The following is a 14,657-nucleotide window of genomic DNA, read 5'->3' on the forward strand; positions in this document are numbered from 1 at the left end:
ACCTATTTCAAGACAAGTAAAAAGTCAGATTCTTTGAACTTCTTTAGCCAAATCGATGATTGAATGAATAAAAACAATTTATACTTTTTGTTCGAACACAATCGAATCTATTTTATCATTTAAAATCAATCGTATTACAATTGAGAAGCAGGTAATCATAAGAAATTAATACAAAATTTTATTAAAATGAATGTTACTGATATTTCTTAACATATGCCAAATAATATTCGATTTTCTTGGTAACTGCGGTTAATTTTCCTTTTTCTAACTTCAAGCAAATGTTTTCCTTCTGATCATTAAAGCGTTTAGTAAATTTCTTCGAATCATTTGTTGATTTGCTGGAAGATGGGCATGGATCATTGGCCACACTTGCTAAAGCAGTTATTTGTGTTTGTGTAGATTTCAGTTCAACTTTTACGGCCAATAAAAGTCGATGCAAATCCGATAAGGCAGCCAAGACAAATATATTTGTTTGATTATCTTGAATTGGACCTTCCATGATATAACTAACATCTCTTCTCATTTGCTTCACATCATGTTCATCGATCGCATAGCCTTCGTTGAGTGCATCGTGCCGAATTGATTCGATGGCTACATCTGAATCATCAAAATTAGCATTGGTGCGAAGATTTGCGCACACCGCCACCAAATAGTTGACCGCTTCAATTTTGTTTGAATTATATTCACCATAAAAATACCGTACCATAGATGCATAAGCGGCTAGTACATTAATTAAATTATTGAGAACACAGGAAGCTGGTGTTTTTGTTGAAATTCGTGCAAAATCAACAATTGATTCCACAATCTGTGGGTGGTCGACTATTGTTTCTACTTCATCGTTTTCATCTCCATTCAATTCGGTCACTAATTTCCGTTTGATTTTATTCTCCCACCATGCATTGAATGTGGGTAAAAGTGAAGTAACATCCTCACTCTGCACAATTTGATTGAATTCTTGGCGTTCACTTTCAGTTAATTTCGACCAAATCGCATCAGCATCATTCAAATCAATTCCTTCTAAGCGTTTCGATAAATCACCAGCGTCTGCTGAATCTTCGTCATCATCTGAGTCAAGTGGCTCATCATCATCGGAATGCTCAAAATCAGATTCATCTTGTTGCTGACTTTCCACTCTTTTTAACATTTCGTACATTTTCTTCACATCTTCATCACCACTTGAGCGACCGGTTGCTTTTTTCATTTTGCTTTCAGCTGACATTTCTTCAAGTACACACTCTTTATAAAATTCTTCAGAGCATTTCAAATGGCTGGGTGATTTATAGCATTCGACCGAGCAATAGGAAAGATTACATCGCGGACAATTGTATTTTTGAGTTCCTTTGGAACATCTGAAAAAGAGAAATAATTCAATTTCAATGGTAGTCATGCTAAAGTAAATGAATGTGTAAAAACTTACATTTGACAAAGTTTGTTCGAAGACATTGTAATCATAGACACCGCGAATTGTCCTTCTTTGCTTATAATTGTTATCTCGTTTATTTTCTGCGTTTGACACCTTTAAAATTTAAATTAAAAGAAATAACAAAATGTTTTCTGTTTTGCTAAAACAAATACACGCGTTAAATGAACCGATTGTCAAACAGCAAAGCCGCTCAAAGTCTGTCACTCAAACGTCATTGCCGGATGTTAGGTATAGTTGTCCTTGTCGAACACACACCCTTTGTTCACGTCTCATCTGTCAAACTCTACATTGAGAGTAAACAATATCAATTTATTTATTTCGAGTACGCACAATCAAATCAATATTGCTCTCATGAAATTCCGATGCATAAACACAAAGACATCCGAGAATTTTCAACACACCAATCAAATAGTTGATATTTAAAGATTCATTCCATTAAAATAGTGCATAGAACTGTTACAATTTCATTGCATATTATTTTATTGCTCGATTAATTAATTCGGTGCGTAAAATAAAATCAGTATTCATGAGTTCGAGTTCAGGTAATGCATGCGGAAATCATGAGAAGCATGAGAAGGTTATATTATCTGGTGAAAATGCATTGGATTTGGATTTTTCGCCACTTGAGACCATTTTGCAATGGAAACGAATGTTAGAATGTGATATTTTTGTGGGTGCCAGGTAATGTAACACATAAAAGCATCTATCTAGTGAGTGTTTCTTCTTTTCTGAGTGTTTATTTGTATGATTTTTAGACGAAGCAAGCATACAACAGTTGCGTACAACGATGCAATTTATGTATTTGGTGGTGACAATGGCAAAAGTATGCTGAATGACTTGATTCGATTTGATGTGAAAGATAAAAGCTGGGGCCGAGCATTTGCAACAGGTATACCTCCAGCACCGCGATACCATCACTCAGCCGTTGTTCATGACAGTTCGATGTTCATATTTGGTGGCTACACTGGAGATATTCACTCAAATTCAAATCTTACAAATAAGAATGATTTGTTTCAGTACCAATTTCAACGAGCCCATTGGAGTGAATGGAAATTCACTGGCAAGTAAGAAAGTCAAAGCGATAAATAATTTTCCAAAGCAGCTATGGTATATTCACCTCAACGCAATTGTGTTTATAGGACTCCCGTACCTAGAAGTGCTCACGGTGCTGCTGTTTATGATGATAAACTATGGGTAATTTACCATTTTGTTTAACGATTCAAGCATACCGTCTTTTTCTTTCTTTCTACTCCCCCTCTCTCTCTTTCTTCTTTTCAAACAGATCTATGCGGGGTACGATGGAAATTGCCGTTTGAATGACATGTGGACTATTTCTTTGGCGGTTAGATAGTGAAAAATCAATTATTTAATATTCATTCTCATAAAGTTCCACGTTTTATTCGATAGAAAGATGATTGCAATCAATGGGAAGAGATTGAGCAAAAAGGTGAGAGACCACCAACATGCTGTAACTTTCCAGTTGCGGTTGCACGTGACTGCATGTATGTATTTTCTGGACAAAGTGGACTCCAGATTACGAATGCACTCTTTGAGTTCAATTTCAAGACAAACACGTAAGTTTGACCATTGACATTCAAATAATAATAAATTGTCTAATCTAAATGAAAAATGTGTTCGGTTTTATACACAGTTGGCGTCGCATCACAAACGATCACATTTTACGAAGTGCTCCAAAGCCACCGTCTCGTCGATACGGTCATACGATGGTCCATCACGATCGATTTTTGTATGTGTTTGGGGGCAGCGCTGATAATACGCTGCCAAATGATTTGCACTGCTATGATCTAGATGCTAAATTGTGGTCGGCAATCAAGCCAGAGGAGGGCTCTGATATTCCACCTGGTCGTGTATTCCATTCTGTTTCGGTGATTAAAGATGCCATGTACATTTTCGGCGGTACAATTGATAATAACGTGCGCAGTTCAGATATGTATCGATTCCAGGTATTATTATGCCGTATTTTAGACAAAACGGAATCATTTCCATTATGCATACTTTTCATTATAGTTTCCAACCTATCCTCGTTGCACTCTATATGATGATTTTGGTAAATTCCTTACGGAACGTCAATTTTGTGACGTTCAATTTTTAGTGGGTATGGACGAAGTAAAGATACCAGCTCACATTGCCATCGTTGCGGCTCGTTCCAAAGTTTTAAAGGACAAAATTTTGTAAGATTTTTTTAGCTCACATTCGTTTGTCTGTTTCAAAGACTCTTTTTCATCTAAACGGAGGTATATTTCATCACTTATGTAGGGATGCACGTGAAAAAATGAAAGAACATTTGGAAAAATTATTTGGAACCAGTGATGTTCCATTTTCGGATCGGCCAATGCTCGAAGTTAAAATACCGGATGCATTACCAGAGGCTTTTGAAAAAGTCTTACACTACATTTATACGGATCGAATTGATTGTAAGCCAACACGAATTTCAATCCTATAATTTCGTGATAATTATTACAAATATTTTTTTTATTACAGTTTCGGATCGAACCGATAATAAAGAAATCGTAAGACTTATGATGGACATTTTTCAGTTGGCGGTGCAATACTTGATCACGCGTCTGGAAAACGTTTCAATTCATTATTTTGAGCTTAAAATCTCCAAAGGCAATGTATTGGATGCACTTTATTATGCGGATAAGATGAAGTGAGTTTCGATGGGAAGTGAGAATACCGTACATGTAGTTAAAACATATTTTATCTTGGTTCTAGTCTGAAAGTCATTAAGGACCACTGCATGAGTTTCATTGTGAAAGAGGATAATTTTAATAACATTGTTATGACGACTGACTTTGCGGCATTAGATAAACCGCTTATGGTTGAAATCGTACGCAAGCGAGTCTACCCCGGCCGAATGAATGATATTAGAATCAGCAAATTACTAGGTATGGCTTGGTAAACAAATGTTGATGGCCGCCCTTAAATCGAGTCTCTTATTTCACAGGAACCACATTGGAAATGGATATGGCCACGTTTTTGAAAGGAAGTGGCAAAGAATTTTGCGACATAAACTTGATTCTTGACGGTCGCGTCATTCCAGCACACAAATCAATTTTGGCAGCACGATGCTCGTATTTTCAGGCAATGTTCAGATCATTCATGCCCGCAGACAACACAGTAAATGTACGACAATTAACGATTCATTTGACATTCGTCCATAGTTCATTTCAATTTTTTGTGCTTTTCTGTTTACAGATTCGGATTGGAGATATTTCACCGTCGCAAGAAGCATTTAGTTCATTGTTACGATACATTTACTATGGAGAAACAAGAATGCCACCTGAAGATTCATTATATCTATTTCAAGCATCTTGTTTCTATGGTAACATATTTGATGCGGTATACGTTTCATTTTCTTCAAAACTAATTTTCGTTCATTTCATTTTCTTGTTCAGGATTAACAAACAATCGATTGCAAGCATACTGCAAACATAATCTCGAGCACAATATTCATGTTCAAAATGTGTTGCAAATATTGGAAGCATCTGACAAGATGAACATTCCACGTATCAAAAAGTTTGCATTAGACATGATGGCCCATGATTTTCACCAGGTTTCACGGCTTCCCAAAATAGATGATTTGAACAAACCCCTCCTGATTGAAATAATCCATGCGATGGGCGATTATATTGCTGAACTCAAAATCAACAACGATCTGACATCGTCTAGCGTTCATAGTGATATATGAAATTTACTCTTTAGCAAGTATGCTGTGAATGTACTGTATGAATGGCTTTCGAAAAGGCGACATGATGATGGCGATGATGAATAAGACGAGATATAAACGATAAATTTATTCAATGTTTTCATACAAAATCGTTCGAATTGAATTTGTTCGAACTGAAAGTTTGTAACAGAGAATTTCTACCAGAGATGGATCAACGACAAATCTGACAAATGATAACTCCTTATCAAATAAGCGAAACAGCTGAGATTTCTACTTTTATGAATGTTTCAATTTTATCGTCTATTTAAGATATTTTTATAAATGTTATTAAAAAAAATTCTCTAGAAATAATTAATAAAATATATGTTGTGCTATGGCAAAGAAAAACAATGCTTTATCGTCGTCGCATTTTCAGATTTTTCCATTGTGCTTTAAACTTTTTTAGCACCAATCCATGATGACTGAGGATCAAAAGACTATTCGTGGCTGCTTTGAATTTGTCCCATTCTTCGTTACTGATTCCTTCGGTGTATTTCTGATCGTGCATTCCTCTCAATTCATCTTCGATGGATAGAAACGCTCGTATATCTTTTATCGTTTTTAGTTGATCGACGTCTATTCGTTTTATCACTTTCTTTGTGTCTTTTTGATTTGTTGCATTCGTCCGGCTGATTTTTTCACCCAAATCAAAGCTCATGTTGCTCAAAGGTAACGGTTTCATTGATATCATAGCTTTTGCTTTAACCGGAACCGTCTTTGAACTGGTTGGAAAATGTTGCTTCTTATCAAGAAGATCCAATGTATTTACATTTGCCTTTTTACCGTCGTTATCATTTTTTGAACCGGAGTGATGACTGACCAATAGTTTTGGCTCAAATTTTTGCTCAATAACTATGCCTTGACTCTCCACCGCCTCGCTGCTTTCAAACAAAAATAATTCATCATTCGATTCCAGTTGGTTTTGGTCCATCGAAATATCAATATACTCTTTGTATTCATCGCCTAACCATTTGTGCAATCGTTTCGGTAATAATTTGCTTTGGTCAAAGTTTTTCGCGTAAAATGGATAAAATGCATTGTAAAATTGCACAGCACTTTGGCACATTTTAATACAAATCGTCCATACTTCGGCCAACACGGCTATGAACAATGATATAGTTTCGATGAATGCGGCTCGATGCAACAATTCCAGAAGAAGTCGATGTGACTCACGTGCACACATTACAATGCGAATCAGTAATTTTGTAAACGATTGGAACTTTGTCAGAAAGTAGAAAAAGTTCCCGTGATCGGGCAAATAATATTTGTCGTCCAGTTTTCTAGCGGTTTTTGCCACACCAATGGCATTTTGGTAGTCTTTTAGGTCTTGATAAATGTTCAACTCTTTTATACGGCATAGAGCGATATTCATTTTTCGAAAGTACATGAAACTTGGTTGCATTCGGAATGAATGAGCGCGACGGGCTATCAAACGAGATGCCATTGCTGCAGTCTCCTCTAATTTCGGACGGAGCTCGTGAATTGTTTCACAATGGTTGAAATGATTAAGCAGAGCATCGAAATCTTGAATGAATGAATGCATGCACATAAACAGAGGTTAACAGAGGAGAGAGATTCGTTTTATAAACGGGAATATTCAAAATACTCACCTACATCACCGTTCAGTTTTTGCATTGTTGAACGCATAACTGGCTTTGGTAGATTTCTTTCTATCCATGTTTCCGTCATTTTTGTGTTCAGTTTTTAAGAGAAATCAACGGCACATCAAGATGAAAACAAACAGATCAAACTGTCAAAACTACATGTGCACATCAATCTGTCAAAAGTAATTTCATTCTCATTTCAAGGGTATGTTCCTAGGGGCAATTCACTTATAAATTGCCTTTCTATTGTTTAATAATTGTTATTGATTCTTTTTCGATTATTTCGATTATTTTCGATCATACATTAATTCTAATATGTATACTATGAGACAATGAAGAAAAAAGAATGTATGTAAAATAGAAAGAGCGACTGTGTGTCTGGGCGAGTGAGTGTGCGAGTGAGAGTAGTTCAAATGTAGTTGATTTTCCATCATCCACGAAGAAATAATTGTTTTTACTCTGATCCCTTGAAACAAAACTTTCAATAATACAGAAATATAGAAAAACAACAATACTTCGATTGTCACTTTATTTTTTTTATTGAGATAAACTATGATATTCTTAATTTGAATTAACAGCACAATATTACTATTAATGATTGGGACGCATAACGAAATGTAAATGTAACGAACGAAAAAATATATGGGATATAAACTATATCGATTTGTTTTTTATGTTTGCTTAAACTTCATCATGATGCAAACTTGATTACCCCCGTGCAAATTTGGACAGTACGATTGGCACTGTAGTTGTCTTGATGACGACGGTGCGAGGGATGAAATTGTTTTTCTGTAAAAGAGAAGGTAAATAAATTGAAATAAAAGTAACATGAAATCAGTGCAAGCGAATCAAATTTACCTTCACAAATCTCTTGAAGTTTTTGCTTTTGTTCAGCGATGTATTTTCAGATTCAGTCACTGAACCATCTGTTTCATCGGCCATTGAACGGTGTGTTAGGTTTACTTCAACTTTTCGAACTTCAAATGCTTTCTTAAATGATTTGATCCATTGCTTCTTCTGTTCTTCATCGGTCAATTCCCATTCTTCCAATTTTTCTTCTTTAATTTTAACGGAATCCGATATTGGCGTTGAGTCCGTTTGATTTGTTTCATCCAAATTCAATTCATTTTTCAATTTCATCGTGATCCAATGTGTATCGCATTTCGTCTTCGCAAATGTAATATCAACCGGTTTGATTGTACGATTGAATGAACGACTAAGTGACGGTCGAAATGGTAACTTATATGAATTTTGAGATTCAGCCACGGCCGAACCATCCACTGTATCCTTTTCATTTGATTTTTCCTGTGTGGATTTTTGTTTGGCCTGACTTTTTGGTAATGGTTTCTTTGAAAAATTAAAACCACATCCATCCTCGTCATCACTATCATCTAATGTATTTCGTTGGGCAACACGTCGTTGTGTTGTTCCAGCAGATGTAACTTTTGTTCGTTTTGATTTGCGATTAAAATTAAATGCATTGCCTCTATCATCATCTTCTTCTTCGTCGGAGTCAGCCGTTAGCATACTTATGGCTCGTTTGCGTGTCAACGCTTCGCTAGGCTCAGACGCACGCTTCGCCGAATGCTCTGACTGGTCTTGGGTGGCCTTTCGTTTACGATGTTGTGTGCTAATGAAACCAGAAAAGTTGAGATCACTCTGTGATTGGGATTGTGGCGGCAATGGTTCGACGAATACTGAAGAAGTGCTCTCACCTTGGTTTTCAACGCTATCTTGAGTTTTCTGTTTCTTCCGTGGCATACTTTGTTCACTAACAATCGTTGCGACTGTTTCTTGTTGGTCCGCTTCCGTTTCCTCTTCGTTCACGTTTTTACGTTTTGGATTCTTCTTCGGTGTCGGCACTTTCTTCGGTGTCGGCACTTTCTTCGGTGTTGGCGGCTTCTGTGGTACAACATCGGTGCCTTTTGTTGAACTTCGTGTTGATCGCCGTGATGATGATGTCATTTCAGTGGATACTTTTGACGTTGACGGTTTATTCAAATCAATTGCTTCGACATTGCGAAGATTATTGTTTGGTTCAGTGCCTGTCAAATCAACCGATTCGGGTACTACAACTGAATTCGAGTTCGATTTCTCGGTGCTAGCTGTATGTGGAGTTTCTTCGGTGAGAATCTTTTTTAAAATGTTATTTGTATCCGTCGCACTTGGCTTGAAATCAGACACCATCTTTCGATCTGGATTACAAAAGCGATCGGTGGCTCGGTGAATGATTGCTAACCCAATTTCTGATTCATTGATCAAACGTCGTTCCTTTTCGATGTATTTCTCAATTTCTTCAATGTCAGCCGAACATTGTGTGTTGGCCGTCGGTGTATACTGGACTGGAATGTATTCAGCCTTCAGCAACAATTGCTTTCGCAAATTTCCATCTTCGATACTGATGCACTGACCGCCAGCCAATTTGATAATGGACTCGAATTTTGCCATGTGCCGTTTAACCATGAACACGAACGTTTTGTTTTGGAATAATCGCTGTCGATCAAGATGCACTTCCATCATTCCAGGCTCTTTGATGATGTATGGTTCTGTGATTTCGGGAATAAATTGATTAACATCGGGCAGATCTTGTCCTTGATAGGTAACGACTTCGATATATTTTTCGAAATATTGGGGTGATACAATTGGAATTCCATGCGCCAATGATTGTAATACTTTAACCGTAACGGTGACATTTGTCATCACTAAATGTGTGCATTCGGTGCTCCATACGGATTGCAATGTACCATCGACTAATTTTAATAGCTTCTTCAATTTATCCTGATCTGCTTGAAGCATTGCCGATGTACACACTGTGAATGGTATGTTTTCAAGGCGGAATGTGTTTTCCAAACGCCCGAAACGAACAATGTGTCCCGTGCGCAAATCAACCGGTGTATTTGGATCAATGGGCTTGTTTGTGTCGACACCAGAATTAACGTATACACCATATTTCGAACCTGTATCCGCAACTCGAACGCCTGACGATGAACGATAGATCACAGCATGATCACGACTCACAGACGTATCATTGGGTAAAAACAGTTCGTTTTGTTTGGTACGACCAACACTGTATCTCTTTGAGTTCGTCAATAGATAGAACCGAGCACCTACAAAAGACAATGCATTTATTTCAAAATGGTTTCTATAGTCACAGTTTATAAAAGAAACAATACACTATAAAGATGTTTGCTTAGATTACTTTTACAAACAAAGAAAACATCAATAATGGAATTGGCATAACATTTTTGTATAAAATGTGATATTGTATAAAATTTATAGAAAAAGACAATTTTTAAACAAGTAACTTGAATTGTGACGCACAATCGTATTTGCTGCACACAAAGAACGTAAAAAAAAATATCCTTCTATTTTATTGTGAAATACCCAAATATTCGAAAAAAAATTCCACTCACCGGTTGTGATGTGAGATAAAACCCACATTTTTGTAAAAAACAACACAAATCCACTTCAATTAAATTGTTATTTACCGAAATATTGACAAAATATTAAATTCTCAACATCAGCCCAAATCTGTTGTGTTCAGCAACAAATTCATTCTTGTTGCAATAACCTGTCAAAAGCAGCGGTCTACGTATAAAAAGAGTGCGTTCAAAGATTGAAACATTCTGGCCTTAATGAGTTGATTTGACAACCTTTTAATATTATTTAGCTATATTTACTGAAAACATTCATTCATTCAACGTAAACAGAACGTGATACAACGAAACTATCACTAGTTCTCAAAAATGAATATTTTACCACATAAAAGGTGAGGAAATTATTTGAATTTTTAACTTCTTGTATGAGCATATACCAAATTTTATTTCAAATTACAGTTGGCATGTGCGAACAAAGGAGAACATCGCTCGTGTGCGAAAGGATCAAGCAAAGGCTGCTGAAGAAGAAGCTGAAAAACAACGACGCATCGCAGTTGCAGTAAGTATTTATGAAACAATAAATAAATTCAAATTTATAACACAAACTCTATTTTTAGGATTATGAAGCACGAATTAATTTATTACGGAAACGAGCGACTGAAACATCTACGGCGAACGAAAGTGAAGCAACTGCAAATCATGACGGGAAAAATGAAATTGTGTCTGCTTCCGAGCATGTTGATTTGTTTGATGACCACGAAGAAAAACAACAAAAAGTCAAACCAATGGACGAGGAGAAACGACTTGAGCAAGAAAAATATGAGAAGCAAATCGGTTATTTGACATATTTGGGACAAGATACACACGAATCACTTGGCACTCAAAGTTGGTATAATGAAGCACCAAAACGAGACCAACAAAGTTCATACGATGATAGCGGTGAAAAAATTGAAGTCGGCCTCAGAGTCAAGCACTTGCACGATCCGATGTTTCGGTTCTTGAAAAAACCAATTATTGTCGAAAGCAAATCAAGCGACAAAAATGTTCCAGTCACACAGCAAAGTGTAGAAGTAGAAAAATCAACTATTTTGGAGAAATTAAAGTCGCTGAAAAAGTCACGGTCTCCAGATGAAAAGCACAAGAAAACCAAAAGATCCAAGGTGAAAAAAGAGAAGAAAGAAAAGAAGAACAAACATAAAAAAGAGAAACGCAGGCGTAAGGATTTATCAAGCAATAATAGTGGTAGCGGTGACAGTGATAGTGAATCGGAACAATTAAGACAACATAAATTACAAATGTTACAAAAACTGAGAGAAGAACGATTGCAGCGTGAACGGGAAGAGCAAAATAGAACGAAAGAATTGCTGAGAATAAAGAATCCCACTCTGTTGCCACCTGAGGAATTGAAAAAACCAGAGGAGAAAGCAATCAACGTAGAACCACGCATGCCACCAATGAAACAAAAGTATAATTCACAATTTAATCCATATTTAGCGAAGCAAAATTACGGCAATTAAAAATATATGTATAGATTTAAATATTACATTTTATTGAAAACACAAAACATATCGATTTGTTTTAATTTATCTACACATATCTTCAATAAATTTATAGATGTTCGCCGAACCAATAATGATCGAATTTGCTGAGCCATTTGTGGCATCCGCCCATGTTATTTTGAATAATGTATTGTTTAGTAAAAGGATTCATATTTCTCTCTTTTTTTAATTCTTTTTCCTTTTCCATTGCTTCGAGCATCTCTTGTGATACGGCCATCGCTTTGAATGGCATACTCACAGCAACATGGTCTAGCATCGATTTCACCTGTAAAGAGAATTAATCATTTTTATTTTACATTTTAAATAAAATCGTTCAACGTCGCCCAATCGAATACTTACTTCACCAAATTCGCAATTGCCACCGATTTCCATGATAACACGTCCAGCCTTAACTGGTGTACAATAGTGATCAATTGCACCTTTACCACCACCTAATCGAATGCCAACACCTTTTTTATGTAACGGTTGCCACGGTTCTGCTATACGCCAAACGGCAAACATTCGTTTTAAATCCATTTTTCGACCAATACTCAAACGAGCCAATTCAATATGTGGATATTTAATACGGCCTCCTTGTAACGCAATTACACCGTACTGCTTGTGAACTAACCGTGTATTGTGTTCTTCATCTGGTCCTCGCATTAATCGCAATTTCTTTTGCATTCTTGGTGGTCGTGTGGAAATAAAGTTTGGTACTTTTAACATCATACGCAATTTTGGCTTGTTTGGTATGTCGATGCCTGTTTATGTTTTTTTTTTTTTTTAATCAATAATCATTTTACTAGTTGGCTTTGAGTCGAGTATCAAAAATATCTTACCATCGTAGACTTTTGGTGGTTTGAATTCCTTTAAACCCGCACTTTGAATGAATATTGGACTCATGGCTTTTGGAGCTAAAATTCAAATAAAATTCAATGACATTGATACATTTTTGAATAAAAAATTATATTCTTTACCCAAGCTCGAAATTTTGTTAAATGTTTTCAAAACAAACATTTTTCTCGTCCAAATCAGAAAAATATAAAAAATTAACTAAAAGTTAGGTTATGTTCAAAATGAATAGATGACAGTTTCAGATAGTGTGTAGTAGGTTTTATTTGTCTGAAGTGCAGTACTAAAAGAAGTGCTCAATTTTAGTGGAAAAATACTCCAATTTTTATTTGTTCAATATATTGTTTGAAAACAATAAAATTTATTCGCATGCTGATCGCAAATTGTGCCATTTTTCAGTAATGTATTTACGCTGCGGCCAAATGTGCTTTTCACCGATATGACACCAAAATCTGAAATGAGTTCATCATAAATAAATGAGAATATTTTGATTATTCAATTTCTCAGTTATAACTTACATTCCAAATAATGCACCACCCAAATGAGCTGCATGGTCGAAATACCTCCAACCCAAAACACAGCCAATAACATCAATTGCCATAATTACTTTAATAGCACTATCTGCAGAAAACTGGAACATGGGCAAAAACATGATTTGCAATTGTGTATCCTGAAATGAGTTGAATAAAAAAAAAGTTATGAGAATGCTTTGATTATTCCATTTCCTAGTTTCCATAACATTAGAATACTCACAGGGAATCGAGTACACACGTAACCCAAAATGCCTAAGATTGCGCCCGACTGAAAAGAAGATTTGTGTTATTGGACGGGAAGTATGAAAAAAGAGAATACTTACAGCTCCTAATGAAGCGCCACCAACTCCGGCAAAGACTTTATGAAAGTAACTAGCGAAACTGGCAACACAGCCAGCACTTAAATATAATGCTAATGTCTGCTCTCTGCCCAATGCCATGCAGATGCCATTGCAAAAGCTGTTCAGCACGTACATATTCGCAAAAATATGGAAAAACGAATAATGACTAAATACGGATAACAGCATCGACCGACAAGGAGCCACTAAAATAACACCATTGTTGAAAATTATAAATTTCCACTATTTGTCAAACTGACCAATTTAAAGTACTTACGACCAATTGGATTTGCGGAAAAATTCTTTAATAACATTGTCTGTAATCTAGGAATTCGCCATAAACCAAATACCAGCAGATTAAGTCCACAAATCGGAATAAAAAATTGATCTCCCGGTGAAAGTCGTGACCATGCTTCTTTTAATTCGCCATTAACGAAACGATTCCAGGCTCCTTTCAAATCTGAAAACTACAAAAAGCACCTTTTGTATTGAAAAGTATACCATTATACTTACATTTCTTTCTTACATTTTTCTGTTTATGTTGAAAAAATGTAACCGATGAATTCATCATCTTTTTCACTTGTGCCCGAACAAATTCATATTCCCATATTGTTGCACCGACTATAGAGGCTGTTGATACCTACATTCGAAATGGATGGTATAACATATTTACTATAATTTCTTTTGCGAATTTCATCATTTCTATGTTAATTTTACACCAACTGTTTAAACAACTTACACCAACGGTAAATATAAAAGGTCGAACTAAATATGTAATTTTCATAGGTCGTATGATTTGTTGTGCCAGTTCTTGTTCTATCCTGTCACCAGCTCGATTTTTTGAAAAAAATCGAAACGGTGTTTTGCCCCGAATTAGAGATGTTTGTACATTTTCTCGAAATATATTGCCACTACGACTTAATTGAGCAAAGTTCCTGTAATTTGCGCTAAAATAACAAGTACATTTGAATGTGTACATTTCATAAAGAAAAAATGCAATAAAATATCTTTTATGACTTACACTTGTGGCACCAACAATCGTGTCCTATAAATGAACATTTTGTTGTTTTCGTCTGCGTTTCGATAAATTTAAGCTTGAAAATATTCAATTTCAATAATACAATCGGCGATTACACATTACATTGGAACCGAATCATATGTTGTCAGTTTGACAATTTCGTTTATGTCAAAATTGTGTGTGCTCAATGTTGCTCAGCTGTGTTGGGCTCATTTCTATTGAAAATTCAATCAGGAGAGAAAGA

At 35.9% G+C, this 14,657-nt stretch overlaps 7 protein-coding genes across 7 annotated transcripts; 2 read left to right on the forward strand and 5 right to left on the reverse strand.

Moving 5' to 3' along the window:
* Nucleotides 1-91: 91 nt before the first annotated feature.
* LOC116350806 (zinc finger HIT domain-containing protein 2-like) lies at nucleotides 92-1,607 on the reverse strand. Its single transcript, XM_031782750.1, has 2 exons — nucleotides 1,418-1,607; nucleotides 92-1,349 (listed from the first exon to the last, which is right to left on the reverse strand). Exons 1-2 carry the CDS (start codon nucleotides 1,450-1,452, stop codon nucleotides 194-196), a joined length of 1,191 nt encoding a protein of 396 aa, XP_031638610.1. The 5' UTR covers nucleotides 1,453-1,607; the 3' UTR covers nucleotides 92-193.
* Nucleotides 1,608-1,754: 147 nt separating this feature from the next.
* Nucleotides 1,755-5,490, forward strand: LOC116350832 (leucine-zipper-like transcriptional regulator 1 homolog). The gene is made up of 13 exons (XM_031782801.1): nucleotides 1,755-2,104; nucleotides 2,179-2,487; nucleotides 2,563-2,617; nucleotides 2,706-2,765; nucleotides 2,831-2,997; nucleotides 3,075-3,387; nucleotides 3,452-3,615; nucleotides 3,701-3,858; nucleotides 3,926-4,094; nucleotides 4,160-4,332; nucleotides 4,392-4,570; nucleotides 4,643-4,769; nucleotides 4,843-5,490. The coding sequence occupies exons 1-13, from the start codon at nucleotides 1,950-1,952 to the stop codon at nucleotides 5,133-5,135; spliced, it is 2,322 nt and encodes a 773-aa protein (XP_031638661.1). The 5' UTR covers nucleotides 1,755-1,949; the 3' UTR covers nucleotides 5,136-5,490.
* LOC116350833 lies at nucleotides 5,459-6,898 on the reverse strand. The gene is made up of 2 exons (XM_031782802.1): nucleotides 6,764-6,898; nucleotides 5,459-6,677 (listed from the first exon to the last, which is right to left on the reverse strand). The coding sequence occupies exons 1-2, from the start codon at nucleotides 6,840-6,842 to the stop codon at nucleotides 5,509-5,511; spliced, it is 1,248 nt and encodes a 415-aa protein (XP_031638662.1). The 5' UTR covers nucleotides 6,843-6,898; the 3' UTR covers nucleotides 5,459-5,508.
* Nucleotides 6,899-7,272: 374 nt separating this feature from the next.
* On the reverse strand, nucleotides 7,273-10,304 carry LOC116350668 (nibrin). Its single transcript, XM_031782543.1, has 3 exons — nucleotides 10,171-10,304; nucleotides 7,616-9,864; nucleotides 7,273-7,546 (listed from the first exon to the last, which is right to left on the reverse strand). Exons 1-3 carry the CDS (start codon nucleotides 10,196-10,198, stop codon nucleotides 7,466-7,468), a joined length of 2,358 nt encoding a protein of 785 aa, XP_031638403.1. The 5' UTR covers nucleotides 10,199-10,304; the 3' UTR covers nucleotides 7,273-7,465.
* Nucleotides 10,305-10,411: 107 nt separating this feature from the next.
* On the forward strand, nucleotides 10,412-11,667 carry LOC116350683 (leukocyte receptor cluster member 1 homolog). The gene is made up of 3 exons (XM_031782573.1): nucleotides 10,412-10,526; nucleotides 10,594-10,693; nucleotides 10,752-11,667. Exons 1-3 carry the CDS (start codon nucleotides 10,504-10,506, stop codon nucleotides 11,649-11,651), a joined length of 1,023 nt encoding a protein of 340 aa, XP_031638433.1. The 5' UTR covers nucleotides 10,412-10,503; the 3' UTR covers nucleotides 11,652-11,667.
* LOC116350684 (39S ribosomal protein L16, mitochondrial) lies at nucleotides 11,663-12,694 on the reverse strand. The gene is made up of 4 exons (XM_031782574.1): nucleotides 12,650-12,694; nucleotides 12,512-12,586; nucleotides 12,033-12,433; nucleotides 11,663-11,958 (listed from the first exon to the last, which is right to left on the reverse strand). Exons 1-4 carry the CDS (start codon nucleotides 12,687-12,689, stop codon nucleotides 11,743-11,745), a joined length of 732 nt encoding a protein of 243 aa, XP_031638434.1. The 5' UTR covers nucleotides 12,690-12,694; the 3' UTR covers nucleotides 11,663-11,742.
* Nucleotides 12,695-12,822: 128 nt separating this feature from the next.
* Nucleotides 12,823-14,579, reverse strand: LOC116350676 (presenilins-associated rhomboid-like protein, mitochondrial). The gene is made up of 8 exons (XM_031782556.1): nucleotides 14,417-14,579; nucleotides 14,135-14,342; nucleotides 13,922-14,035; nucleotides 13,673-13,862; nucleotides 13,381-13,601; nucleotides 13,278-13,325; nucleotides 13,043-13,194; nucleotides 12,823-12,976 (listed from the first exon to the last, which is right to left on the reverse strand). The coding sequence occupies exons 1-8, from the start codon at nucleotides 14,452-14,454 to the stop codon at nucleotides 12,886-12,888; spliced, it is 1,062 nt and encodes a 353-aa protein (XP_031638416.1). The 5' UTR covers nucleotides 14,455-14,579; the 3' UTR covers nucleotides 12,823-12,885.
* Between the last annotated feature and the right edge of the window lie 78 nt (nucleotides 14,580-14,657).

Source organism: Contarinia nasturtii, unplaced genomic scaffold, assembly GCF_009176525.2.
Source record: "Contarinia nasturtii isolate CC-2019 unplaced genomic scaffold, AAFC_CNas_1.1 Cnas_scaffold_4311, whole genome shotgun sequence".
Taxonomy (NCBI): Eukaryota; Metazoa; Arthropoda; class Insecta; order Diptera; family Cecidomyiidae; genus Contarinia; species Contarinia nasturtii.